Genomic DNA, 27,949 nt, shown 5'->3' on the forward strand with positions numbered 1-27,949 from the left:
CCGATTCAAGCTTTTTAAGTGAAAGTATTTTCTGGCTTTGAGAAACACCGACAGATTTTTCAACATTTCCTGATTTTTTATAGACCAAACAACACACTGACTAATCAAGAAAATATTCACTAATTGCAGCTGTAAAACAAACCCCGGTTATGTTAGGCCACAACTGCTTTCAATCAAAACCAGGTAATGAAAGCCAATCTAAAAGTCTGAAAGGGAAAATAAACAGAAGCTTGGCAAAAAGGGTGTAAAACAGGTGAAAAGAGTCTCGGGAGAAACAAACGTTTAGAGAAATCTTTCCTTGTTTTATTTATCACACATTTAGAAAATGAACCACACTATACAAATGTCCACCGTTCAGTAATGAAACAGGCCTCCTGCATGAACCCAACCGACCTCAAACCAAAACTGAGACAACTTCAGCAGATAAAGAAGCATCATGGCGGCTCTAAACTCACCACCTCCTCCTCCGGTTCAGTCGCAGACTTTAAATTACAGGACCGGCGTCGCTTTCTTGTCATCGTACGGTGGACTGCGTCAGCTGCCCAGTGACTCGACTTTTATTTTTATTTTATAATCTTTTTCATGGTCACTCTGGTGCAGGTAGGCAGTAGCATGCAGAAACCTTTGGATGCGACTCTCCTCTGATTGGCTGTAGGCTAATTCATTACATTTGCGCTATGTAAAGAAGAGAGTAGGGTTTGTTTTTTCCTCTTAGAGTCTGTGGTTGTTATTTACAATATGACAACAAGTGTATTTTGAGTCCTACGGATGGGACGGGACAGGCGAGCGTGTAGACAGGGTTTCCCAGTCTCTACGAGAGGGGGTGCTCCTTCATCGCTGAGCGGAGAGCAGAAAGTTCACACCCTCGTCCTCCTCAGGTTGGTTGTCATATCAGGGCGGTCACATGATCAGCGACACACTCACATGTCCGCCACTCAGAGGGATCCTCACTTTATTACTCAGACATAAAATTAAAAAAAAAAAAAAAAAGAAGAAGATAACAAATAAAACTGAGGAGAGCCGGCGGGTGGGAGGGAGGTCGGTGTTCAGGCCAGGTAGCTGTACGTGTCCTTCTCACCGTCCACTCGCTCCAGGTACTCCTTCTCTATCAGGATGTCGATGCATTTCTGTCCACAAGGGGGAGACAAAACCCAAACATGAGACAAAGAATGATATGCGGCTTTGTACACATTCAGTGTGGGTTTTGATCTTCTATTGTGTTGAAGAATAGAATCTGAGCAGATAAAGAAAATAAATATTTTTTACAACTCTGCTTTGTTGAATATTCAACACAATCCCTTATTAAGAGTATGAATGTGTGCTACCTTAATGACAGGGACTCTGGGTTTGAATCGGGAAGACAGCTGGTTCAGGACTTCAGCCAGAAGCTGCTGGTGTTTCAGGACCTTCCTCATCTTCATGATCCTCACTATGGCAGCCTACGAACAAACACGTCATCAGTACCAACACAACACACATTCTAACATTATTGCCATTCTGAGAACACCTGCTGCAATATTGGGTTTGTTGACTGAATTTTTTTTTAAATGTTCTGCATTCTCTCTTAGCAAAAACTATATCTGTAAAAACTGTACCAGAAAATCTTGTAAAAATAAAAGCCTGAGGGATCTCTGTATTCAAGAAGGGTATAGACTCATGGAACTATTACCTTATATGGTCACAGAAGGAATTTTTTTGATGGTGTGAATTTTTGTTGGGTTTTTAGTCTATAATACATTTTAGCCAAAACTCAGACACTAAAACCAACCTTTTGAATACCACTGCCATTAGAGAATAAAAATCACGATTTTTATTATGACTTTCAATCTAGAGCCCTGCCTATATTTATATGAAATGCATTCTATCTTCCTGGTTTCCACTGGGGACATCGATGCTGCATCATGGAGCACTAACATTTACTATCGCATTTAAAAGGGAAAACACAAATAAATATATGGTAGTTATGCAACTTTTTTCAAAGCATCCAACCTTTTTAAAAGGTGTGCTGAGGTATAAACAGTCACCTGAATGAGGAGCTTGCGATCCTCCTCGATGTTCTTGTGGGTCGTCTCCTGCTCCTGCTTTTGCTCCGTCTTCATCGGGACGTTGATGTTCACCCTAAGTTTCTTACTATGGTCGGGAAACAAAATAAAGCTCAGTAAAACCAAAAAGACCGGCGTCGTGCCTGTAAAAGTGGACACGTTTGAAGACATTTTGTTGTGAAGTTCCTCACTTCTTGTATCCGAGGAAAAGCTTGATGACGGTGTCAGGTTTGAACTCGACCTCGTCCACGTTGGCGTTCTCATCCTCCATCACCTGTCGGACAGACAGACATCAGTGATGTGAGTGATCTGAATAGAAATGTATTTTAAACACATGGTTCTCTACTGTAAAAGTTCTCCCGTTTCCTTCCTACACATCAAAACTGTTAACAAACACAGTGAATCTAAACGTAACGCTTCTTTCTAAAATACAGTTACACACATTCTGGTTCAGTGTGAGGGAAGCTACACATCTGTCACAGAGAATAACAAAACGTTCAGTCTGACTTTGTCTTAGAGCTCATTCTGACAAGCAATATTTAACAATGCTGGCTTCTGTTCATGTTAAAGTGATGATTAATGGGGGGAGAGACAGGAAGACGGGGAGAGAGTGAGACAAAAGAAAGGGAGAGACAGACAGTTTTACTCACCAGCAGCTTTGATTTTAACAAAATCTGCAGAACTTGAACCAGAATATCCTGAAAATTAAATCAGTTGTCAATTTAACATTTGTACTTCTTAAGAAAACAAAGATAAACAGATGAAGCCATCACATGTTAATTAAAGGTTAGGAGTGTGAATGTGCCGTTTAAAACGCTCACAGTTTTGATCTGTGTGCTGTCGGTGAGCTGCTGGACGGTGTAACTGTCCTCTGTGTTGTACTGCAGCAGGATGGCCATCTGGAAAGTTGAGGCCTGCAGTGTGTACCTGTAAACAACCACAGGTTCAGTTTGACTCGAACTGCACAGCTTATTCCTCGCAGCGGCTCAACAGAACTAAATATCTGACAAACATGCTTCATAATGTCAGATTTCTCCGATGCCAGCTTGAATATATGCTGGTTTCTTGACTGCTTTATGACAGTCATCGATCTCACACACACAGACACATGCAGACAGACACAGACACACACACCTATTCTTGAAGCAGTTGGTGACCAGCTCTCCTTTGGACAGGTGATAGAGCCAAGTCAGCTTCCTGCCGCTGTGTCTGCTGGCGTAAAACGCTGTGAAGCGCTGATAGCTTCGCTCCAGCTGCACAGAAACAGAGACAAAGGGGAGAGCTCAGAGGAGCTGTTCTCAAACTGAGGTCCAGGGACTTTCAGGGCCGTGAGGAAGGTTCAAGTGGGGTCTGCAGCTAGAGGAGGGATCTAAAGTGTAAACTATATAAGATCAAATATGAGACGAAGTCCTCCTGGAAACTACTGCAGCCTTTTTGTGTATTGAAGATGGTTCAGCTAAATTACCGACGATCATTAGTGACTGCTGCAGCAGGTCAACACATGCTCACGCAGGCGTGAATCAAAATTGCGGCTACAAAAACATTTTTCCTCACAAAGCAGGGACAGCCTAAAGCCTTATTTCCTTGATGCAGTTGCAGTTTTTTTAATTCACACATGAGACTTTACTCAAATCAATTTAGTTTTGTTTTTTTAATGAATATTAATGTCAATGTGTATACATTTTTCTTACCTCAGAAGGCAGAGCAAAGGTGCAGGACTGCTGGAAAGGCCAAGAACCAGAGCTGAGGACCTGGATACTGAAGTCCACTGTAAGATTCACACAAACAATCAGTTTCAAATTCAAACATGTTGGTTTTTGTGCTTTGACACACCAGAATCCAGCATAATTTCTCTTAGATTTAGATTCCTGTAATCCATCTTCTGCCTCCCCTCTGGCACGTCCAGCACCGGGCAATGCAAATAAATACAGCTGATCCTGCAGCCAAACCCACATGTTTGGTGTGAACGAACCCTTAAGGATGAATGTATGTTTGTGTGTGTTTACTTACAGTCCAGAGGCTCAGAGTTGGTCAGGTGTTTCTTGAACTGTTCATTCAGGTCTTTACTGACACCGATGTCCTGGAACATTCGCTGCAGTTTGGACGTGTACTCGAACCCGCACGCTTGCTACACGAGAACAAGAATAAAACCCAGATTCAGCCACAGGTTTTGAGGATGAAGAAGCTGGCAGTGTAAACTGGTTTGGGGCGAGTCACACCTTGAGTTTAGAGATCATGCTGGCCTCTGCGTCATCACTGGCACTGTTCTGGTGGACCAGGCGTTTGGCAAGCATCTTAGCATAAAACTTCTGGAAAACATCTTTGTCCTCGATGTACTTGAACACAACCATCTGAGAAAATGAAAGACAAAAGTTCAACTTAATGGTCTACTAACCTTTAAAGTACTCCACCAAAACCACACATACTTTATATTAAATGTGTTGCCATAAACTCATATAAACAAGTGTATTTTGACAAGAGAAACATAAAATGTGAATCTTCCTTCGCTGCATGCATTTGAAATCAATTATCAGATACCAGTAGTTTCCAGAAGTATGTAACTGCACAGTAACAGCATAAATAAGAAAACTCAAGTGAACGCAAGTGAACACAAGTAAATGTAGTAAATACCACTAAAGTGTCTCACCACTTGGTTGAGTGTGTCCTCCAATTCTGCCTCCTCTGGGTTTTTAGAGCTGAAGAAAAGCACAGACACACACAGTTTATGCTTGGTCCTGCCTCAGGTGGTGAAGCAGCTCAGAATAACACTTTGTTAGAGAAAACACAACTACAACAGTGTGCGCTACAGATGAATCAGTGTCCCTTTGCACCCTTAATAAAGACATCAGCAGATCAAGTTTGCTCAGATCTCATGAAACTGTAGATGTTCACATTTGATACAATTCTGAGCATTTTAGGACTTCCTGTTCATTTTGACCCACAATTTGAGCTCTACAGCTTTATTGATCTTGAAAACAGCAGCAGCAACTTGTTCAATACACAGATATTTAAAACAAACAACACCACAATAACAAGGCCCACATGTGTGTGGTAGCTAAGGAACGGCAAACAGCATCTGTATTTCAGGCATGACATACCTCTTCTTCAGTAAGGAGTCGCAGTATCTGGCCAGCAGCTCAGGAGATTTGCTGGACGACTGGGCCATCCTGGTGACGGCGTTGTTGTTGATGAATCGACCACACGCCTGTGAAAAGACAGACCAACCATGTTTTTTAATGACGATGACAAAAGAAATGTCAAAGTTACCGCAAAGTTCTCAGATATTTTAACTTGTCGGACATTTTATGGACAGGTTAAAAGTTTTACTGACCTTATCGAGTGCTGCCACGAAGCCGGCATCGTTGTTGAAGGCAGACATGACCAAGGCGTTGTACTTCTTATGGACGTCCAGGGTGGTCTGGACGTACACTTTGGGGTCCTGGAATAAAATACAAATCTTTGGTTCAATCACCACTTATTTGGATGAATTCCTTGCATTTTTCTAAACTAGTGAGAATCAATGGGGGAGAGGTGAAGAAGTGGTCCGTACATTGAGCGCGGCCTCTCCACACTTCTCGATGGCGGCCAGGCCCTGGTTGTGGATGTGAGTCTCTAGAAGTTTCTTCAGTTCGCCCAGACCGTCCGTGATCCGTGACACCAGGTTGTACATCCGACCCAAGTCTAAGAGGAGATCCAAAGTGAAAAAGTTGTTGTTTTTTTTGGGATATTGACTATTTTGGTGGCCTCGTTGAGCAAGGAAGTGCAGTTAAATGCAACCAAATTTCTCCCTTTTTATCTGAGCTGAGATTTTTCTTCTTTATTAAGTAACGTTATTACTGATGTAGCTACCAGTAGTACTGTAAAGTTATATTGTTTGAGTCGATTCCTGTTCCAGCAACGTCAATATAGAACTAAACTTCCATTCTTCATAACTTGTTCTTTTTTAGTACCAATGAGAAGGTAGATAATATTTAGGCACCATGTATTTCATTTTTAGCTGGCAGTGGCTGTAATGCTCACCAGTTTGAACGACAAACGTCACCTGAGGCAGATTAGATCATCCATAACTCAGTGTTGTCTGGTTACCAAAGTTCTGACTTCAATAAGATACCCTACCGATATAAACAAAATACATTTAAATATACAACCAAGACTGGATTAAAATCAGCTAACATTAACATCTCTCCATCTTTGCACGTCACTGCTGCTTTATAACTTTAAATCATTTAAGTACGAGCAGCAAGGTAAGCTATTTTGTTGAGTTGCACCGAGTGAATTTAAGTTCCATCTAACAAGGTGTGGAGCAGTGTATCTGTCTAGGGCATTAACTGTGAAAGATAACTGGACAGAAAGGTGATCCTGTAATGTGCCATCTGCCATTAACAATGTGGGAGCTATAAAAAAAAAAGTATGTTGTCTTGGTTGAGACTACATGGGTCAATATTATATAACCTTCATAAGTATAAGCATAACTAATAACCCTACTGGCTTTAGTACTTTTAGTGCCATATATCGCTTTGTTGTCAAGGGAAAAAAGCGACACGCACAAACGCACGCACTTAAGAGTTTTAGATATTTATAATTTCAGTTAATTCTCCTAATTTCAACCAAAGGTTTAGCCAATTTTATGCAAAAGATCAAAATTCAATCACTGCAAAAATGTGACAAAATGCATGCTAACAGTAAAAAGTTTACCTTCATTCTTGTCTGCATCCAGAAGGTTCTGAAACTCGGTGTGGAAGATCTCCAGGTGTTTCTCTATGAGGACCTGCTCACACTTCCTGGCCAGCTCATCCTGGGTGGATTCATGGAGGTAAACCTGTACACGCCGCTGCTCCTCCAGCAGACGAGCCTCCGCCTGAGGAAGAACCACAAAAACAAATAAACAATTATTTCTTTATCATGACAAGATCATCACCTTCACTCACTTTAAATGTTACCCCAAATAAAACGTTTTAAAATTCAAAAAGGTTCAAAATGACTGTTTTCTTAATTCTAACTGGCCTGGTCATGTAAGTGGGTAAGAAATCTATTCATTTTTACTTGCCCTGTACAAATAGAATTATTAATTAGCAATTATCAAATAACAACAAAGACCAAAGATTGGTCAATTATTGTCGGGCCCTGATCTGCTATGTTGACTGGTCGCAGCTGAAGTGGAAAGATCGTCTACCTTCTTCATGTACTCAGTGACGGGGTTCTGCTGCAGGAACTCTGTGCTCTCACGCGTGTAGAACCGTTCTGTGTCAGTGAGGAACTGACATTCAAAGTACTCTTTATACACGGACAGCGTGGGGCCTTTGGCGAAGGCGTCCTCCTCGTTCAGACCCAGCTCAACTGGAGAGGGAGGAGAGGTGAGACACAGGACCAGGTATTAAAGTGAAGTAAACAGAATGACGTTCATAAAATGCCAGACACAGCCAACTTAAAGATTAAATTAGAAACTCTGTACGTTAAGACAATTGTCAAGAGGACAATATTACGTAATACTGTGCATAAATACCCAATATTGTCATTTCTAAAAAGATATGGTCATCCGAGTTGATTTTTAGTATCTAGTGATGGTTCCTACCAAGAACAGGTGATTGTTTCTCTCTAGTTCTTCACTGTACTTGATGACTTACCATAAGACTGTACCACACCGCTGATCAGTCTGGTGTTAATGGTCTCCCCATTCCTCTCTCTCTCTATCAGCTTCAGCACAGCATTTGTAACCTGAAAGAGAGAGATTTGTTTAGTTCCTGTTAATAATTTGTGCAGTGACAAAAATAAAATGAAGTGAAAATACAGAGTTTTGCAAAGAGTTTTATAAATAATATCAACTTAAATTGACAAAAACAAGTTAGCACTGAATATTGGTAGCCGTTTGCATTACTTTATTTTATTATTCTTCACTGCACTTTGGTAAAAAGGTACTAAACACACCTGTTTGTTGAGGGGTCGGAATAAACATTCCCTCCAGGTCACGAGTGCCAGCTGGGAAGAAACAGCAGTGTACAAGAGAAGAATGAGTAGGTCAACAAAAAGGTTTCAATGTCTTGTAGAGTGATAGTTGTTGGGGCAGGATACTGATAAAAGCATTTTCTTGATTTGGAAATCACAAAAGCCTTATTCTGTACTCCTAAATCTTCTTCAAATCCTGGTGAAATTGCTTAAATTGATAAAGCAAAGAGGTTCTGTGATGACTTTGGACCATGAAATGCTCTCAGAGGCATACGACTCACGAGACACTTATTTGTGTATAAGTGTAACGAGCCTTGTAGAAAGTAAAACATGTTAACTTGTCTGTCCTCAAGGAAGGAAACAGCAAATGTATAATGGCAGTGGAAGTGGGCTGTTTTTATGTCACTATTTTGAATTTACTTTTACTGTACACTGCAAAACCAACACAAATAAGGACGTGGGTGGTGCAAAGCCACTTTTAGATGGTTGTTAGCATCGTCCATGCGTCATAACACAGAGCATACATTTCAGTTATTTCCAACAGCACATTTAAGCATTCAAATTAGAAGATTAAAATACCAGAACACCCCAAGAGCATTCACTTAAAGGGATAGTGTGTAGGAATCGAATAATCCACCGCTAAATCCTCCCTTTCCAAGGCCGTGGAAACATGAGCCGAGTACAGAACCTTGGTAATGGTAAATGCAGCAGATAATAGACGTACCGAGTATATCTCATAGATTCCCTTACGTCCCTCGTCGCACTCTCGTCTGACCCAGTGGCGGTTGAGGTAAGCACAGATCCCATTGAGGACCTTACTAGAGAAACGGTAATCCTCCCACTGCTGCGTGTAAAACTTCAACACACACTCATCCATTAGATCCTCGCCATCCTGGAGTGAAAAGCAGGGAGGAGGCAAGGGAAACACAAAGTACAGACAAGGAGAATTTATTAGTAAAATGCACAGCGACAGTCTGAAAATTATACAAAAAAAGTGATGAGCTCATCCAAAGTGTGTGCACTCACCTTGAGCAGACTGGTCAAATAGTTCTTCAGGAACTCTTTCAGTCTCTTGTAGAGCTCCAGGCCTACAAACTGAGCCCCACCTGGTGTGGTGGACTTTTTGGAAGGTTTGGCTGGAGGCACAGAGCCCCTACCCTGGCTGGACTGGTGGACGCTGGTACAATAGTTATATACATGTCTGAGGGAAGGGTTAGGGAATCAACACGGACACAATACATCACAGACTATGTGAAACTAACATAGCTGTGAGAACAGAGGAACTATTTGATGATTGTACTCTACTCTAAGCTCGCCGCAGTGGTCGGTGTTACCAGTGTTACAGTGTTCTGACATACACCGATTATTGTTACAAAAATAAAATCAATTTAGTCCAAATTTAAAAAAAAATGAATTTGGAATAGTAATCGTAAAATACTACCTCATCAAAACTTAGTTGGACATTATAATAATAAAATGAAAGTGTCTGCTCTGTATGGAAGCAGCAGAGTCGCAGCCCAGAGTAGTAATAGTCAGATTTCACTAATTAACACGAGTTAGGAGAGTTGACAGAAAAGACGAGGATTTTGTCATCAAAACCAAATCAAAATCATCTTTTTAGTATTACTTCAGACTAGGGTTTTCAGTGTGAAAGGCAAGAACTGAAATAGTGACACTGTAATGCGCTGCCGTTGACAATAGAAGAGAAATTTGCCGTCTTGCTTCAGACTGTAGAGCTCCTGCATTTTAAGGTGATTCATTTCATCCCTATATTACCCTCAGCTTCAAAAGTAAAACTAAAGATCCAGCGTTAAAGATCAAAGTAAACACTCTACAGGTAGAGGTTTTTGTAAACACTGGTGCTGTCACAAGTTTATGAACCTGTGGGTAAATCTCCTCAAGGTGGCATTCCTACACTACTTCAAAGATTCTTTCTTTCTTTAATACAGAGCATCACTCTACAATACAACAAAGCTCGCTATAATTGGTGACTGGTGATGCAGACTTGGGGGCAAAAGGCTCTGGAAGGGATTTATGTAATTCAGATTGTAGCTTGCATTTTGTTGAATTAGTTCCTGCTGTTTCTGCCTGGCAGGATAGGATTACAGTTTTGAGATTATATGGCTGGGTGCATTTCATGGTTCTGGGAAATTATGACATCCTGTAGTGCTGGAAAGGTGCGTAACAGGAAGCGACAAAATGTGCCCTCAGAGAAAGTCATCTGTGTGTACTTTTACACTCGCATCATGCACAGTGTATTTGATGTAGTCTGCATGTTTAAAGGGTGATTAAGTAAATCGTGTTCACCGGTGACTATATCTGAAAAATCCAGTTCAACTTTCTTTTTCATAATCAAAATTCATTTTACATTAAGACCTCCTGAGATCATTCATTATATAGATAGATACTTTGAAGAAAAGTTTTGTTTCCTGTGTTGAGGACCCTGGCCTGCTGGGTGTTGTTTTGTCTCATTACCTCGGCAAACAGCTGTAAAACAGGTTTTGGTTTTTAGAAAGAAGGAATTAGCAAGCCAGTGCCATAAATACACAACACAGAGCAAGGGCGGTGGTCGACTAATCAACTGGCAAAATAATGTTGTGTCACTGTAAGGTATCCGTCACTGAATTTAAAGTTACAATCAAGGCAATAGATTAGAAAAAGTTGTCTGTGGTTCCCTTCATTTTGCCAATTATTTCTCAATGTCAGACAAAAGTGAAAAATTAATGAATGACATTCATATTGTTTGTTTTGATTGAACAGTGCCTAAGCCCAAATAAATGTCACTTTGAAGGTTAAAACCACTGAAGACTGCATTAATATGACTTAATTGGTTCAACTAACTTGCTGCCAATTCATTTTCAGTTGCATGTCTAATAGAAAGCCCAACAGCAAGCAATATTCAAATCTATAATCATGGCATCAACCTTCCCCGATCTGACAGGATACGTGTAGAGTTCCATGTAGCGCGACTTGGCCATGCTTTGCCGTGTGTACACCTGCTGGATGCCAGCCCGCAGGTCGTCCCATATCTGGTCCAGGCCTATCTGTTTCAGTCCATGGGGGTTCTGGGTCCTGTTTGACGACATCGTAGAGCCCCTCGTCCTCTCCACTCCCTACCACACAATGCCCTCCCTTTCCTGCTCCGGTGGGTGTTCTACCCCCGGCTCCTCTCCTCAGTTGTTTGCTGTCCTGGCTCGCTCTGCTCTCAGAGTGCGCAGTCCATCTGGCAGCGGCAGCAGCACTTCGGGAAGCTGGTGGCGATTGTGAGGCGGGATGCAGTCCCACTCTGCACACCTGGGTGGCGCTGTCTGCCACTCCTCCACCTAAAAGCTTTGGCACTCCTCACCAGATGACCTGCAAATGCAATGACGTAAAGAGAAGAAAAAAAAACATTTTGATTAGTTATTGTCAGGAATCAAGCTACATTAATACCTAAAAACATGATCCAAAGACTGGTAAGTGATTAATTTTAAATCTGAGAATCATTAGAGAAGACTCAGTTTTTAGTTCTGTGTTACTAGTTAGTCAGGTCAGTTGAGAGGTCTTATCTGCTGACACCTGGCTCTGATCCCTGTACACATAGTGCTGACCAGACCATGACGTCACTCAGCTAATAACAGATTAGTCCACTTCAACTCCTCCCTGATTTCCTCCTCGAGTCCAGTCTAGACAGATCCCAGTTTCTCTAGTCAACCAAGTTCCTTTTTGGACACTAGGAGCCAATTTTATTTAACGTTGACTGAAACATTTGTGCAAAAGCCTCATCTGCATCTTGATATAATATTCAACATTGATCTAAAATTGCGGGGGAGGAGGGGTTATACTTGGACCTGGTTGTACCTAGGTCAGGTCATGACTGCGTCACTATCACAAGAGTAAACGCAGCTGAAAAAACAGTGGCACCAATGACAGTGCAAGGAGGCCACATAATTATGGCTAATTGACAGACCTGAAGCTGTAATTTCATCCCTGTGGTGAGGACAAGAGGAGAACGTAAATGAACGCCAGTGTTTGCATCATCGACATCTTTCAAGCCACAGAGAGAGGGAAGACGAGATGCACAGACAGAGTGACGACAGAAAACAGAGAGAAAAAAGAAAGACTTTTCACACCAGGCTTGAATATATGTACAAATTGATTTGCGCATACAGTACCAATGAAAAGTTTAGTGCTTTGGACTTTTACATGTTTTATTGTCTACTAAACTAAAGCAGAGTGGAAGCAATTAGGCTGTTTGGAAACTGATCAAGAGAAAAAAAAGCTTGAATATGTCGAAGTTAAAATAAAATCTGTTCTAAATTAAGTAGCAGACAGAGAGCAGTGTGTAAACTGATTAAACTGTAACAGTCTACCAATGCATAGTGAGATTTTTTTTAAATAATTACCTGAAGCATATTACAAAACACTTCTAATGGAAAGTTAAGTTGGTAAGTAAGTTACTATGATATGAAATGATAAATCAGTTCATTCATATAAGGCATAACAAAAGAAAACAAAATGCAAAATATGGGTCTCTTTCATGCTCATACTTCCCATGAAAGAGACCCACATTCCCTTCATGTGACACAGATGTTATGAAAATGCTGCATGGCTAATATAATTTACAAACAGCATTAGTTGCCGCCCTTATTTAACAAATGCATCCACGACAGCAATTCAATTGGATGCTTTTTCTTTGAGGCAACTGTGAACATTTTGGTGGCTCTACAATAAAACAGGGAAAAAAACTGCTGATAAAACTAATGATTTACACAATATTTACTTTGTTACACAGGATGTAACTTTACTGAAAGTTCATACCAATATCCCAGAACATCTGAACAGTTACTCAAAAAAAGAGCAGAGGCCTTCATGCAGCCTAAAAGAAGTAAAGAGACTAAAGGGAGGGTGTATGAGTAGAAACTGCTGTGTACATGTAGGCAGCGCTGCTATATTTAGAAGGACCAGGCATGCAGCACTGCCTGTCTCTGGCCATTCACAGCTATTAGGGCATGAGACTCAGGACATGTCCCAAGTGCACGAGTCTGTTAGTGGAAGAGGGGAGGAAACTGAGTGACTTGCTCTGTTTACTTCCTGTCCCTGTTGACACTATTGTACAATGGATGAACACTTGACGTCGGAGCAGCTTCAGTGACACGGCACTCAGGATTTACTGATTATAAAGACGTGGGAAGACAAAACACTTAAATGTGGGTTTAAAAAAAATCTGTGCGTTTGTGGTAAGTTGCTCATGACACTATCAAAAAAATTGATACTCATAAAGGATACTAAAAAATATATAATTTGCAAAAGTATTGATACCAACAGTTCCGGCTTTGCCTCTTCCAGTTGACGTACAACTTCACCCAGCAGCGCTACAGCAGGCAGCTCCATCCTTCACTAGCAGCTGATCACATGAGTGCTAGTACACCTTCACAACACTGAGCTGGCTGAATATGCCATGTGCTGCTGAAGGGCCTTTGAGACCAGTTTATAGAAAAATAAAAAAACAAAAGTGCCATTTGGAAGTATTTTCTATACGAAGCAAACGACTGGAAAGGCTAAGGATGTCGAAAGCTAGTATGCTAACAATGCTAAAGCAGTGGCGACTAAGTCGAGTAGCACAGTTGGCGAAACATCTTAAAGACCGCCCCGACCGGGCTTTATGGGGAATTTAGAGAGTCAGTTAAGCTAGCCGATTTGGCTAATAATAAAATGGCGGAGCTAGGCAGCTAACGTTATCAGTCCTGCCCATCCGACATTAATAGATGCAATTATGTGTCTGAAAAGTCGACCAGCAAAGAGACAGTAACAGTGGCAGCCTGGTCAAACGGCTCAATTTGACCAGCAACAAAAATATGGTTCAGTCACCAGAAACACAGAAAAGCAACAGAGCTATAGCTGAATATATTAGCATACCAGATCCCTGTTTACACTGTGGAGAAACCTGGTAATGTCTCTATTAAACTCAGTATTTAACTAAACATTTTACATGAAATTTATTGTCAGAGACAATTTATTATTAAAATTATAATAATGACTACCAGTTGTAAAAATTCAGACACTGCAGTGCATTTTCTTATTCTAGTTTTCACACTTTGGGCAAGACGATGAAGAGAAGCACTGAGGCAGAGAGAAAGCTGTGACACAGCAGAAAGCTCCAGGCAGCACATCAAGACTTGGATGAGGCCTTCATCAGTCACTAAAATCTGTCGTCCTCTCCACGCCCAACCTCAGCCTCTAGCATCCCTCCCTCCCCAGCTCCCACAGACTGACCACAGCATTGCAGCTGCAGTCTGCTGCCACTGTTCTCCACCGACTGTGACGACAACCACACAAAACCATATTTCTGCTTCATCTGCTGCAACAGTCAGATGCTTGAATCAGAAATGACTCAAGGTTAAGCGGTATCTGCCACTTTTTGATCAAAACTAGATTCCTAAATGTGATTACAATCAGTAGTTCTTTGTGACTTGCAACATCTAGAAAGCAACTCTACAACTCAAAGCATGTGCCACATAAAGGGTTTTTATATTCATCCGGCAGGATTGAGCAATACAAGGCATTTTGTCCAGCTACCACCGGTTGCCGATAGCAGTGGAAGCAAGGATGTGGTGAAATACCATGGTGGTGAGCTGTCAATCACAGGTTAGCCACGACCTAAAGCATACCCTGCTTAATGGTCTATTTGACTCTAATTGGACCATAATTTACTAAATAAACATGATGCTGTATTGAAGGATACTTGAAACTACTGCCTGAGAACATGAACTCATGTAATAAATCAAGTGAGAAGTAGGATCTCATAGACTTCCATTCAAACTGACTTCTTTTTGTAACCAGCATCCATGCAGACAGTCACTTCCAATGGGATATTAGGAACTGTCCTTTGTTTGACCAAAACTTGGCTAGATCCTGGAGTGCTGGAGGGTTACATTCAACCAGGTGATATTAATTGACAACCATAACCTCAACAGCATTGGCTCATTCATGACTGGGATGGTGGCTGATGTGTTGGATGGTGATAGATGCAGATAAGCTCAGCACAGCTCAGCACAGCCCATTCTCTAGACCTGTATCAGCCTCAACTTCACTTCATCAGACTCTCCCTTAACTCAGAAAAGGCAGTGCTACCTTCCTGAGGTATTCCGGCAGTTGCCATGGCAACTGGGGCAGACAATACCTCTGAGTAGCCAGTCGACTACAGAAGGTAGAGTGTTCATTATCTGCATCTCTTGTGCTACTATTCACTTGTGATGAAGAAAGGTGCCCTTGACAGCAGTACTGGGATGCGATTTCAGATTCCCACACCAGAAGGTATTAGATATGCGTCTCCCGACAGTATCTGACCTATTATCAGTTCCACGGCTAGGTGACCAGGAGTAACTGGATGTTGACGACAGCTCGGCAAGTTGCATCACTTTCTAGAAAGTTTGTTGTGAAATAGGAATCCTGTGCCAGATCATAAATAACAGCACCACGGTCGGCATGTTCCTCCTTCACACATGCAGGAAGGCAGCAAAGTTCAAAAGGTCACGACTTGAACTAGAACTATACGCATTAACTGTTGACAGATAAGTCAGCCTATTCATATTCATGATGTTGCGAGAAGAAGCAAACATGTTTTCCTTTAGTCTTTTGATATTAAGTAAATTGAGGGTTAGACCTGAAACAATCCAGGTGAATCAGCAACCATTTCCATAACTCGTTTAATTCATTTTCAAGGAAAAATGCCAAAAAAATTAAGAAGTTTCAACTTCTCAAATAGGAAGATTGGATGCTTTTTCTGGTCATGATAGTGAATTGAACATTTTGGGGTGTTAAAACCATTGATTGATAAAGCAAGCCACGTGAATGCATCATCATTCATTTTTTAGATGAAATGATTAATCAACTAATTTAGAATTTAATGAGCAGATCAATCAATATGCACCGATCCGATAACCCCCAGGATCAGTATCGACACATAACTGATTAGGTGGATTGGGTACACATTAAAAATGCGGTTTTATCGTCAACTTCATTACAAAACATCTGTCACAGCGAGCCCCATACAATCACAGGCCTCATGTTACCTTACATTTAAATTACTTCAATGTCTTCCAAGCCGCAGATTTTAAATACAGGAAGAAGAGGTCAGTGGTATTGGATTGGTACTCTGTATCGGCAGATTTGAAGAATCAGTATTGGGAGGGAAACGGATAGATTGGTGTATCTGCAAACTGTGCAATTTTTAACATTTCCCCCCCATTTCTAACCAAATATTGACAACATTAAACATGTAAGCCCTTATGACTCATATCCCTCAAGGACATTACAGCAAAAATTATCAAGCAGTTTATAAGCTACATTGCAAGGAAGAGAAAGACCTTCTAAATATCACTGATGTACACAGCCTGAAGCACGAAGAAATACTGGCGTCACCAAAAACAAATAAATAAACTATCTTTAAAAATAACTCTCCGTCGAGGGATGGAAGAGACTAACTGGGGACAGAGGGGAAACCAGCACTTCATACCGTTACTTACAACCTGCCGTCAGTTTCCAAACAAATCACATTTTTGCTCCAAGATAGCCAGTGTGCAGTGCAAATGTTTTTCTTTCCTTAAATTAAAATGGATCACAAATACAATTGTACTCTTATCTGATGTCCACAACAACATGAATTGAAAATCTCATCTGATTTTCACATTAGGACTTCTATGCGATTTATCTGCCAAAGTGGACAGCATACGAATCGGACAGCCAAATCCAGCTGCATTCTGCTGATAGTTTCTATTGTCTGACAATAAATACGTCTTTAATGCCGTTCTACTGCAGTAGGTTATGCCACAACTCAGGAACCACGGTGTGACTAAACGGGAAGGATGCAGGGAGTGGTGGGTAGGGAGACAGAGTAGCACTCGTGGGAAAAAACCCTCAGCCTGGTAAATCTGATTACCCTGGTCACCGTGTGTCCTGGCAACAACCCAATACCCTACATTTAAAACACAAACAATAACAAAGCAAAATGCATGCTAACCTTTATTTGAGTTGATCTCCCTTCCTTGAGTATTGGTGGCCCAATCAAAAACATCAAACTGTGAGGGGAATCGTGAGGAGCAATCAAATGAATCACAGCGCCGAGCACTTCCTGAACACTGACGTGCTTGTAAGTTGTGCGTGCATTTGTTCATGTATGCAAACGGATCATGTGCCACGTTAGGCAGCGAGGGAAGACATGTCATTAGTGTAAGCAGCTTTTGATTTCTGTTGCTCTGCTCAGCATTCAGAAGAGCAGTCAAGCAGATACTCTCGGCCCCTTTAGAAAGACCTTACTGCCATGAGGGCCGTCACTTCACACCACCTTGTAGGCTACATATTACGCAGACAGACCTGGATGGGTCACACCAGGTAAAGGAGGTGGCAGGACAGCTAGATCATGACTTAAGAGCTTCAGGAGTTAAGTGATTTCCCTGCATGTTTTGAACATCAACAAACGTCTTTCCGTATGTTTAGATATTGCTGATTTGCCAATTGTGCTGCCCTAGAAGAAACAGAAGCACCAGTCATTTTTATGCTGCCAAACAACAACACAGACTGATGCATGCCAGCTTAAGGCTGAGCAGAGAAAGGATCCCTCTACTGAACTTGCCATGTGTGAGTGAGCTGTTGCGAAAGAGCAGATCAGGTGTAACATGTGCTCCATCTAAACATCACTGAAGAAATGTAATAGATATTTCCCCCGCAACATTAAATATGAAAATGCAACATTAATAAAAATGTCAAGACAAGACAACTAGCAGAGCAGTCTGTTTTTTGTGTTATTTTATGCTACAAAAGTTTGACGGAAAATATATGCTTATCCCTGAAACTGAAAAAGTCCACAAGATGAGATAAAGCAAATGTAAGTGAGGTAAGGCTGCCAGAAACCACACATTGTATATATTAATCTATGGACACTTACCAATAAATCAATTCATTGTCCTCCAAAATTCTATTAAAATGTAATTTATTTTATCTCTACAAATTGAATGTCATTATATAAAGCAGCACAATATAAAATCTAAACAAATGTTTACATATTGAAGTGAAAGATGTACTACTTGTGTTTCTGCACACGCAAAAAAAAAACAACTACTCAAATATTCTTACAGAATGTAATGCGTTGCGGCCAAATAAAAAAATGAAATATTAAGATTGTATAAAGTATCAAAATATGTCCTTATATTCTTACAGACTACTCACCTGTTTCTAATCAAAATTCTGCAGATTCTGCTTTTTATTTTTCTATGGCAGCAAGGCACCGTCAATGCTTTGCTGCCTATAAAATCAAGTGCAACCTTTCCTCTTGTAATGTTTCACCACGCTGGTGGTGCCAGAGTTTTGGGCTGAACATCAGTCGGTTGAGCGGTGGGAGTTTGCCGGTATGTTTGGGCGGGTGAGCGGCTAGTTCTGCATGTATTGCCCACACTGCACTGACATAGAGCAAGTCTGCAGCTGTTTCGTCTGTAAAAATGTGAAATTATCACCATATAGCAGATGTTCTTTACTACTCTAAATACCAACAAACAAACAACCTATGGCTTATACAAACGCACAAAGATCCTCCAACTCAAACAGGTTGATTCTGGGGCAATACGATGTGTCCACACATGTACAATTAAGCCTCATACCTCAATATAAACACTAGAAAAGCTCTAAAATACTAAAAAATAAAACACTTAAATAGCAGAGATCCTACATGTCTTGTCTTTAAGGATAGGGCTATCTTAACTGCCTGATTTTTTTTACGAAAAACTATACAATAAAATCCAAACATCTCCAGGCCTAGATAAGTATTTTAGACGATTCCTTTGAACATGGGAGCCCTATGCCAGCTTCAAAGCAATCAGATCATAAACTAAACCCAAACTTGACTACAATCGGCACATACATACAAATATGCATCCATACATAGAAACATACATACATGTACACATGAAGTCTGGCCACTGCATTTAACCCATCCTAAGCATTTAGGAGCAGCGGGATACTGTTAAGCGCTCAGAGCAAAACTTGGGAGTTCAGCGTCTTGCTCATGGAGACTTTAACATGCAGACAGTAGTGCCTATTCATACCAGCTGATTTGGAATATTAGAAATATTGGATAACAGCTTTTCAATGTGCCTACAGTACAAGCAAGCAGTGCATAACAAAACGTGGTAGCTGTTAAGTAGCGCATCTCTGTCGCTGCAAACTGTGGATATACCATTGAAAAACAACTGGCTTAAAAACCGACATAACATAAAATATTTGATGCGAGTGCATGGCTCTTATACAAAGTCAACTTTCCACGACTGTCCCATAAACGTTAAACATTTACAAACACAACAGTACATTTAAAATTATCAAACAGGTATGCCAATTGTATATTTCCCTACAAATAAATCAAGGAGAAAGAGACAGTCAGCAACCAACAATACTTTCCGCCGGCAGAGAGGTCGAGATAATTTAGTCGTATCAACAAAGTGTCCCCTTTCATTCTTCCTATTTCCCCCCAACATTCTCAGGCCTATAAAGTAGTTAAGACCAGGTATTTTACAGGTATTCCGGCAGTGTGTCAGATTCAAAATCACTACCCTTCTCTCCGCAGTTTAATGACGAGCTGTAGTACCGTCAGCTAAATTAGGATTCTGAAACGATCTCACTAAATACGATGACGCTGTAGTGACCGCTTTTCAAAATATTTGGTGAGATTATCTAACGCTGTGCTGCGAATGGAGTCAAACACTGCTACGCAATGCTGCTAGCTATCATTAGCTCCTCGGGCTCGATTAGCCAGTTAGCTTGTTAGTAACGATAGCTTGGTTCCCAGGCGCTGGGTCGACTAGCCTTGAATCAAAATACAGTCTCTATTCGTACATATGTTTTATTCGTTTATATACACGAGTAGTGTTTGGAGTCATTTTTAGATAAATGGTGCCTTTGCCGAGCTTACCGCAGTGGTCAGGAAAGACCAACTGCCTGTGTTGTTGGTGTAAAATGGCAGCCTAGCTTCTCGGGCTGCTCAATAATGAGTCAGGAAAACAGTTCGCTAACAATTTAGCATTAGCTAGCTAGCTGTTGGCTAGATTGCTTGTCATGAAAAAAATAGCGCCAGCAGCTTACGTTTGCAACTCTGAAGTGTCTTCTTACCATTTTAAGACCGTTGGTGCCACTGTATAATAGTTGTATGTGTAAATTTTCGGCCTCAAAAGCTGCCTCCTTCGCCGTCTTTGGCTTCTCTGTGTGTGTGTTTGCTGTCCGTTGCTAACTGCGACCGCTCTGCTTCGTTCGCACAAAGATCAGCTCAGCAGGCACCGAATCATGCTACCTTCAGGCGCAGTTGGAAATATGGATGTTACAACATAAGTGCACAGGCACATGCGAATGCATTCAAGACAGCGTTAGTGAAAGTTGAAATGCTTTTTAACATTGGTGAAAGGAGTCGACATACTCAGAACTTTTACTGGATTAAATACCTGCCATATATACCTTTTATACAGTACAGTATGTTGATATATTATGTTGTATTACATCTACTGTATTGTACGACCATATACTCATTATATACTGTTTTATAGCATACCATATAAGTTATTATTATTTAATAATACCATCTGTCAGGTGCACAGAAGTAACTATTACTGACTCCTGCTAAAACCCCTGTTTTTATTGTATTTTCTGTGTATGTAGCAAGTTGTGCATGAAGCACCTTGTAACTCTGGTTTTGAAAGGTGCTATAGAAATATGTTTAAATGTATAATACTGTGTAGAAATACTTTACAAGTGAAAGTCCTGGATTCCAATTTTTACTGAAGTAAAAGTACAACAGTATTAGTATCAAAATATACTTAAAGTATAAAAAGTAAAAGTACTTATTATGCAGAATGATCCAAATAATATAGATTATATTATCTGATTATAATTATTGGTACATTAACATGTGCTATTACTCAAGGCTGGATTACTGAATGGGCCTACCGGGCTCACGCCCAACCTGATATATTTTATTGGAGGTTGATTAAAAAAAACAATGTTCATGTTTCATGTGGGGATATTTTTATGTACCAAAAATAAAAACCATTATAATCACAATTCAACAAATATTAGGCACCTTCTCCTAATCCCATTTTCTAAATGTCATGTTTGCGTTATATTCTCATATTCCTTGAACATAGTCTCATATTTTATTGGTATTAATTGAATTCAATTAAATGCTATATGCATATTCTGCTGGAATTCAAGCTTGATATGTTTTTATGTTGTTGTTATTTTTACATTTTAGTCACTTAAGTGAATCATTACAATTATTTATTACTGATTAATTTATAAAATAAAAACAGATATACTTTGTTACAGATAGCACAGTTAGTTTAAAGCATTATTGTGCATATGAGACTTACATCCATGATATAATAAGCTTCTAAGGACCCGACAATGAGAAGTCGGAGCTTACGAGGCCTCCTTGAATGCAGCATGAGCGTCACAGAATGGCGTCTCTATTGGACTACAAACATGGCTACACATATAAATACAGGTATTGCAATATCTCTAACGCATGCGGATTGGGATGTTTCAGTCACCTAATATGAAATTTTAGTTATTCATGCCAGAGACAGACGCAGTATGCTGACATTTAGCTCATTGTTCTTTAATCGCTGTATGTGTGTCACGCAAAGACTACCAATGTAACACTATGAAAATAATAATAATATCTGTCCATCATTTCCTCAATATCCTGTGTGGTCATGATCATTATCCCACCCTGTTCACCTTCACTGCTTCTATAACAGGTAGAAAACGACCTCTGCTGGTGGATGAGAGAATGACAGCTACACAACAAACTTTGTTTTTTGGATTTTTTGTTGTTTTTGTTGTTTTTCTTTTCGCTTATTTAAATTGATCTCAATGTTCCCTGGATATTATCCCTATACTCCAACCAACCCACTGCAATGAAATAAATAGGTGTTTCTACACCAGGAAACCCAACACGACATAGAAAATGCATAACTTCACAACACTACTACACAGTTTACATTTTGATCGTTTTTTTCTATATCTGATGCTTTTGATGCTTTAAAATGTATTTATTCATTTAATTTAAATTAAATTAATTAAATCGTTTTTTAACAATACAGTGCATGGTCAATTAAAATAGTATGTTATGTGTATATATGTAAATAAGTCAAATGAAAACATGCAAAAATGGACAAATATTTGTTTCTGTTCATGGCCTAAATGCCAACTTAAATATGATTATGCAAATATTAATGCAAGATGTAACAAATAGAACATTCAGAACTGGTAAAATATTCGTTTGTGTGCTAACATAGGCAACATTTCACAATGTTTAGTTGATATCTAGTGTTCAAACAATCCAGTTTATTTAAAAACTAATTCACCTAGCACCATTTAAAAACAGGCTGTGGGCTGCAGTTGGCCTTCAGGGAAAATACTGGTGGTGGTGATTAGCCCATGAAAATATTGAAATATTGAGTTATATACATTGTTATCACTGACATTTCAGTGGAACACACACGGATTTCATACCAATGCAAGTTGCAGACACTCATATCCCGTGACCTACACACGGATCCCCGTTTCAACCACTTACTGCAGATTTCGCTCAACAGACGATCTTATGGCATTGGGAAACACATTTTTTTGATACATTCAGTGTTGTTGTTTTTTTTGTTTTTTTGTTTTTCCTACATCATGTCTGTGTAATTTAGCCTGTCAGGTGTTGCATTTCATTGCATGTATGACTATGTAGTAGCCTATGTACGCATTGCATTTAAAAACATCACTTCCCATAATGCCTTGCTAGTTGAAATGAGATAGAGCTAGATGAGAACAATATAGATGTATATGGCTACAAATACCCTAATTCCTTCACTCTGAGATTTATGCTGATTATTTTAATTTAAATTTTTTTTTTTTTAAATACTAAGATTGTACTTTTTCATTGCCATTAATATTTTTTTAAGTTTAAGTTTGTGCGTCACTCATGCGACGATACCAGACACCACTGCCTGGCGCAATACAAAATTCAAATGTCATATATCTGAAAAATAAGCCTTGTGGCACATGACGGACATCCATCTGAATGTTTTAGAGTTGGTTTGATGACTTGAGGTCAAAAGGTCAAGGAAAATAATACGTTTGTAAGACATTTATTAACTTATTTTAATCGTGCAAAAATTGAGAGAGAGATCTTCCCTCCCAAAGGTCAGAGGGGACAACAACTCCTTTAAATACACAGGGGCCTGATCATATAACACCTTGTATGTCAGAGGTAAAACTATAAAAACCAACGTGGAGAGAAAGTCAAACTGGTGTGTGATCAGCATTTTTGTATTGTTAACAGATTCACTGCAGCCAATTTGGATGACTTTTCTTAAAGACAAATGTTAAAGGCCAAGTGCACAAGTTCCTTTTATTGGCTGTGGGTTTGTTTCAGTTTTTCACAGTGAGTCAGTTTACATATGTGCAGTGCAAGCCTCATGGCATGCTGGGTTTAAAGACCACGAATCAGAGTTGTCTAAAGATCCACGATTAAACTACTATGGAGCACTTTCTGCAAAAATATATTTGTCCATAGACTTTTAAAGTCTGCTAAACAGATGAATATTTCCATTTAAAAAAACATACTTTGTATGTGTCAACTACTGTATTCAAGTACAATTCTGAAGTCTGAAGGTGTTTTTTTATTGATTGTCAGAATGAATGTACAGGAAAGGGATTTATAACCCAAACAGACAGACTACCACAGAAGATACAATTTATGTTATCGATAAATAAGGTTAAAATATACAGAAACATTTCTATAATATAGATTAATAATAACACAAAAGGTAAGAAAATGAATAGGACAGGAAAATAATAAAATAAATAATAAAATAAATAATAATAATAATAAAATAGTTACTCAGCCATTACTGCCGTGAGTTTAAATAAAGAAAAAAATGTATTCTCTCCAGATTCTGACATAATGTCTCGAATCAGTATATCTAGTATATACAGTAAATTAAACAACCCAACAGTTGAGTAAAATTAGCTCCACCTAAAATGTTCCTGTAAATTTGTTCCTGAAAAATCAAGTTTGGTGCATATAATGTTATTTCATACTACATTACCCATGAGCCTCATCAACAGTTGCAGACGATTCCAGAGACATGATATCAGACTTCTAGCAAGAATCAAATGCTTGTTTTGTAGATTACCTCGTTAAACCAGGATTTTACCTCCGGAAAGATAAACTACTTTTGACTTCCTGTCTGAAATGTGGCTTTCCAATCAGTGGAGCTGCACAAATAAAGTCCATTAACCTGAATTGTTTTGGAAATAAATGCCTCAAAACATGGACAATTGAAGCTAAATCCATCTACACGGCTAGAAATCAGAAGAGGCGAAGTTTCAACATGCTGGACGTTTATAATTAAGTCTGAAAAAAGTCACAAATCAATTCTGAAGTCAAATGTGGGTGCCACTTTCTTTATAATAAGGCTTTGTAGGCTTTATAGTAAATGAAGCAATGGCTGTTTATCAATCCATTCGCAATGCTTCTTAAGATTTATAGAACAACTTCTTCTCATTCTTTGTATATAAATAAATAAGTGTTTCTGTACATGTTTCATTGACATTACGACGTTCAGCATTTCAGGACAGCCGTTTGCACCACCAGCTCCTTCTTCATCTGGAAAAATGACAAAGCAAATACATACTATGCATTATTTTATGTCAGGGAGGGAAGGTTACTACTTTTACTCAAGTTTGTACATTTTATGTTACTTAATACTTCTACACTACTACATTTTGGAATGAAATATTACAACATTACTCTGCTAGTTTACAGATTCAGATTATCAAAACTAAAATATTATCCACAAATAAACTATAATATATTATTACAGATAATGCTAACAGCTGTGACATTAAAGTAATGAAGACATTAATGCATCCAAATCCAATAATTTAATTGTGAAATGGGACGTTCTCTTCAATAAGTACTTTTACTTTTGTATTTAAAGTATATTTTGATGCTAATACCTTTTTGCTTTTACTGAAGTGACATTTTGAATGCAGGACTTTTACTTGTAGTTGTGTTGTACTGTGGTATTACTACTTTTACTGAAGTTAATGATCTGAATATATGAAATAGCTCCAAAAACACTTAAAATATTTCTGGTGTACATCCAACCACAAAGCTGAATTTGTGTTTAATTTTGCTAACGTTGTCTAAAAAGCAGCAGAGAAGGAAAGATGAATAATTTAATTCAATCACGTACCAGGTTACATGCTTGATCATTTGAAATGTATGTGAATTGGTGTTGCGTGTTTTTGAACTGTATCTCTGGTCATAATACAAGTTAAACTGCTTGGTATAAAATCTTTTTCAAACTCAGCTAAATGCAATGTAGACAATGGAATGTATGTTGTCAGACCGGTTTCTGTTTCGTCTTGGCCTGCATCATTTCCTGTTGCTTCGACCGCACTTCCTCCAAACTCATACAGCCACCTGTTAACACACGCACACCTGTACAGTCAGAATCATAACACATATTGAACGTGAGAAACTTTCTTTGTGTTTGTGAGTCTCACCAACACTGCTGGGGTTAATGGAGACATAAGCCATCGCTCTGCTCAGCCGGAGCTCCTCTAAAGCTGCGAGCTCCGCCTCTGCCTCTGCTCAACCAATCGCACATCACAAAACAGCATGGAAAACAGTGATATGCAATAAAGAGGTTGCACTATTCTGTTGTGGAAAAGTGCTTCTAGCCAGTTAACCTGGTCGGTTCAAGAGGGTGGAATAAAGATGTTTCTCTTTGATAAAGGCGCTGTACTTAATGTGATAGGTCCTCTGCAGATGCTTGTGAAGCTCAGACAAGTTGCCACACAAACATCAGTTTTTCCCAGCATGCACTGGGACGCAATTAGATTGGAAGTCGGGAATTACGACTCAGAATTATCAATTTCCGATTAGCTCCACTCTCTCATGCTACTAATGGTTGCAAAAAAAACAAGATGGCAATGGACAAAACATAGATTGTGACAGCCAAAAAAACAAGATAGCAACGGCCAAAATATAATGTGGTGATAGCCAAAGACCAAGATGGCGACGGCCAAAAGTCAAGATGGCGATGCCAACTCGAGGCATCAAAACACTAACCACAATGGTGACTACGTCTCCTTCATATATGGGTCTTTCATTTGTCCTGCTATAACAACTGTGACGAACCTTTAAACTACAGTTGAGTTTTTTTCTCTGATGCTTTTGAATGAAAAATGATGATGAAAAATTGCTTTTTTTTTTTAACCATACATATTAATTGTACTTTTCTTTAAAATAACGGATCCACACACACCACACAACAACTCACTTCTCTGGATCTCCCTTCTTCTCTTGGGGTTCGGGGGGATGACGGTGAAAGCTTTGGGACTGAAACAGAAAAACAACTCTGGTTCTTTCTTTGTTGGACATTTTATTGATTTGGTGAGAGAGCAGGTATAAAAGGGAAACAGAATATTTTGTGTTTATTTGTTTAATACTGCATATTTTCACCTCTTCATTTATCTAAAAATCCATGTTTGAGATTCTGCCTGGTGACAGACCATGAAAAGATGAACACTGGTATGACAGGGGTGCAGAGGCCAACCATCTCACAGTACATAGTATACACAGTACGTCTGTCGTTTCTGGATGTTCACACTGACGTGCAGGTTTGCAGCAGTTCACCTGCAGGTCTGTCATGTCAGTGGGTGGTAAAGCGTGTGGGATTAATCCGCCACAACAGATGGCAACAGGTAGCAGCAGGAAGACGGATACTTAAGGACACCATACCTGGCTTTTATAGCAAGACCCTCACAAACATCAACTGTGCTCAAGAGACCACCAGATTCAAATCAGACAAAGCCATAGAAATAATGCTTATTTAAATAATGTAAAGGCCAACTGAATTTTGTTGGGGTTCAGGGACTATGGAAATATTTATTTAACTCTTAAATGTTCTTCATGTAAAGATCTTTGAGTGTTCTCATCAGCAACTTCTTATCTCTTATCAAATGGAGTAGCTTTAGAGCAAAAAACACTCAAACCAGTGTCCTACAGGGGGCACTACTTGTACCTTTGAGACACATGTCTGTTATCTCACCTCTGATTTGCAGGTTTCATCTCAGCCCGGACACCCTGCTGCTCCCTCTGACCTGGACACGCGGCCATCTCCCGCAATTTTGGGTTGACAGCCGCATGTTTCACAGAGCTGCTCGTCACCCTCCGACATTCCGGGTTTGCTCTGGGACAGTTTGTGGTGGTTTTGGGGACGGTGGAGCTGGACCGGGTCCTCCTTTCACAGCTCGTTTTGAGGGCGGCGCCCTGTGATCCGGTGCGCCCCTCACACCTGTCGGGACACCTCGGGCAGCTCGACGCGCGGCTTTTACGCACAGCGGGCACTTTGAGTTCACTTTGCGCCCCGTTAAGCGCCTTCACCGGTTTGGTTTTTCTCGTCGCCTCCACTGCTTTGGGCTTGGTAACACTTGCGGCTGGCATTTTTTATATCAAGGTGACGCCTCTGTGTTTATGGAAGACAGCCGTCATCTTCTGCGCACGATCGATTAAAAACCTAAAATCGGAACTTTTCCTCTCCGTGGTTCGGTTGCGATGGAAGTTGCACCATAGCAACTGAAGTGTTAAGTCACATAGACCAGGGAAGGAGTTCTGGTGAGAACTTTCAAAATAAAAGCTAGAACAACTGAGCCAAAATGAAGAGGAAATGTTTGAAAATAGAACGAAAGAAAAGGAAACAACACAAACAAACAAAATAGAGGAAATGGTTAGATCTATTACAATGGTGGTGATTAGTACCTGCATCAGTGTTAATTAGTCACTATAGCTTGAAACCAGCAGACACATCACTGATTGTGCTGTGGACAGCATGCCACCTTTCTCTGTTTTCAGTGATTTAAGACTTCTAATTATTGAAGAC

The 27,949-nt window shown here is 39.8% G+C and overlaps 2 protein-coding genes across 3 annotated transcripts; both read right to left on the reverse strand.

Annotated features, from left to right (window-relative positions):
• Positions 1–281: 281 nt before the first annotated feature.
• LOC311029052 (cullin-1) lies at positions 282–20,283 on the reverse strand. Its single transcript, XM_084033927.1, has 22 exons — positions 20,121–20,283; positions 10,932–11,339; positions 9,012–9,186; positions 8,710–8,877; positions 7,968–8,018; positions 7,667–7,757; positions 7,216–7,379; positions 6,738–6,900; positions 5,593–5,723; positions 5,374–5,481; positions 5,141–5,247; positions 4,690–4,738; positions 4,262–4,393; positions 4,053–4,170; positions 3,734–3,810; positions 3,177–3,295; positions 2,864–2,969; positions 2,693–2,740; positions 2,234–2,316; positions 2,025–2,130; positions 1,326–1,439; positions 282–1,127 (listed from the first exon to the last, which is right to left on the reverse strand). Exons 2-22 carry the CDS (start codon positions 11,069–11,071, stop codon positions 1,047–1,049), a joined length of 2,331 nt encoding a protein of 776 aa, XP_083890053.1. The 5' UTR covers positions 11,072–11,339; positions 20,121–20,283; the 3' UTR covers positions 282–1,046.
• A 3,087-nt stretch (positions 20,284–23,370) lies between these two features.
• Positions 23,371–27,852, reverse strand: LOC311029295 (uncharacterized protein). Of its 2 annotated transcripts, none has more exons than XM_084034373.1 (5): positions 27,119–27,852; positions 26,333–26,406; positions 25,569–25,652; positions 25,412–25,485; positions 23,371–24,663 (listed from the first exon to the last, which is right to left on the reverse strand). In XM_084034373.1, the coding sequence occupies exons 1-5, from the start codon at positions 27,511–27,513 to the stop codon at positions 24,619–24,621; spliced, it is 672 nt and encodes a 223-aa protein (XP_083890499.1). In that variant the 5' UTR covers positions 27,514–27,852; the 3' UTR covers positions 23,371–24,618. The 2 variants fall into 2 exon arrangements, with proteins under 2 accessions (XP_083890499.1, XP_083890500.1); XM_084034374.1 differs by having other exon boundaries at positions 23,372–24,663; positions 26,348–26,406; positions 27,119–27,848.
• Positions 27,853–27,949: the final 97 nt, after the last annotated feature.

This window comes from Eutrigla gurnardus, assembly GCF_963514095.1.
Source record: "Eutrigla gurnardus genome assembly, chromosome: 18".
NCBI classification, from domain to species: Eukaryota; Metazoa; Chordata; class Actinopteri; order Perciformes; family Triglidae; genus Eutrigla; species Eutrigla gurnardus.

Excerpts from the sequence above, each read along its gene's own strand:
- LOC311029052 (XM_084033927.1), bottom strand. The coding sequence starts at position 11,071 with ATGTCGTCAAACAGGACCCAGAACCCCCATGGACTGAAACAGATAGGC. Across the intron at positions 7,758-7,967 it reads TCCGACCCCTCAACAAACAG|GTTACAAATGCTGTGCTGAA; the intron begins GTGTGTTTAGTA and ends TCTCTCTTTCAG. Across the intron at positions 1,440-2,024 it reads ATCGCAAGCTCCTCATTCAG|GCTGCCATAGTGAGGATCAT; the intron begins GTGACTGTTTAT and ends GTTTGTTCGTAG.
- LOC311029295 (XM_084034373.1), bottom strand. The coding sequence starts at position 27,513 with ATGCCAGCCGCAAGTGTTACCAAGCCCAAAGCAGTGGAGGCGACGAGA. Across the intron at positions 26,407-27,118 it reads ATGAAACCTGCAAATCAGAG|TCCCAAAGCTTTCACCGTCA; the intron begins GTGAGATAACAG and ends TTTCTGTTTCAG. Across the intron at positions 24,664-25,411 it reads CCAAGACGAAACAGAAACCG|ATGAAGAAGGAGCTGGTGGT; the intron begins GTCTGACAACAT and ends TCATTTTTCCAG.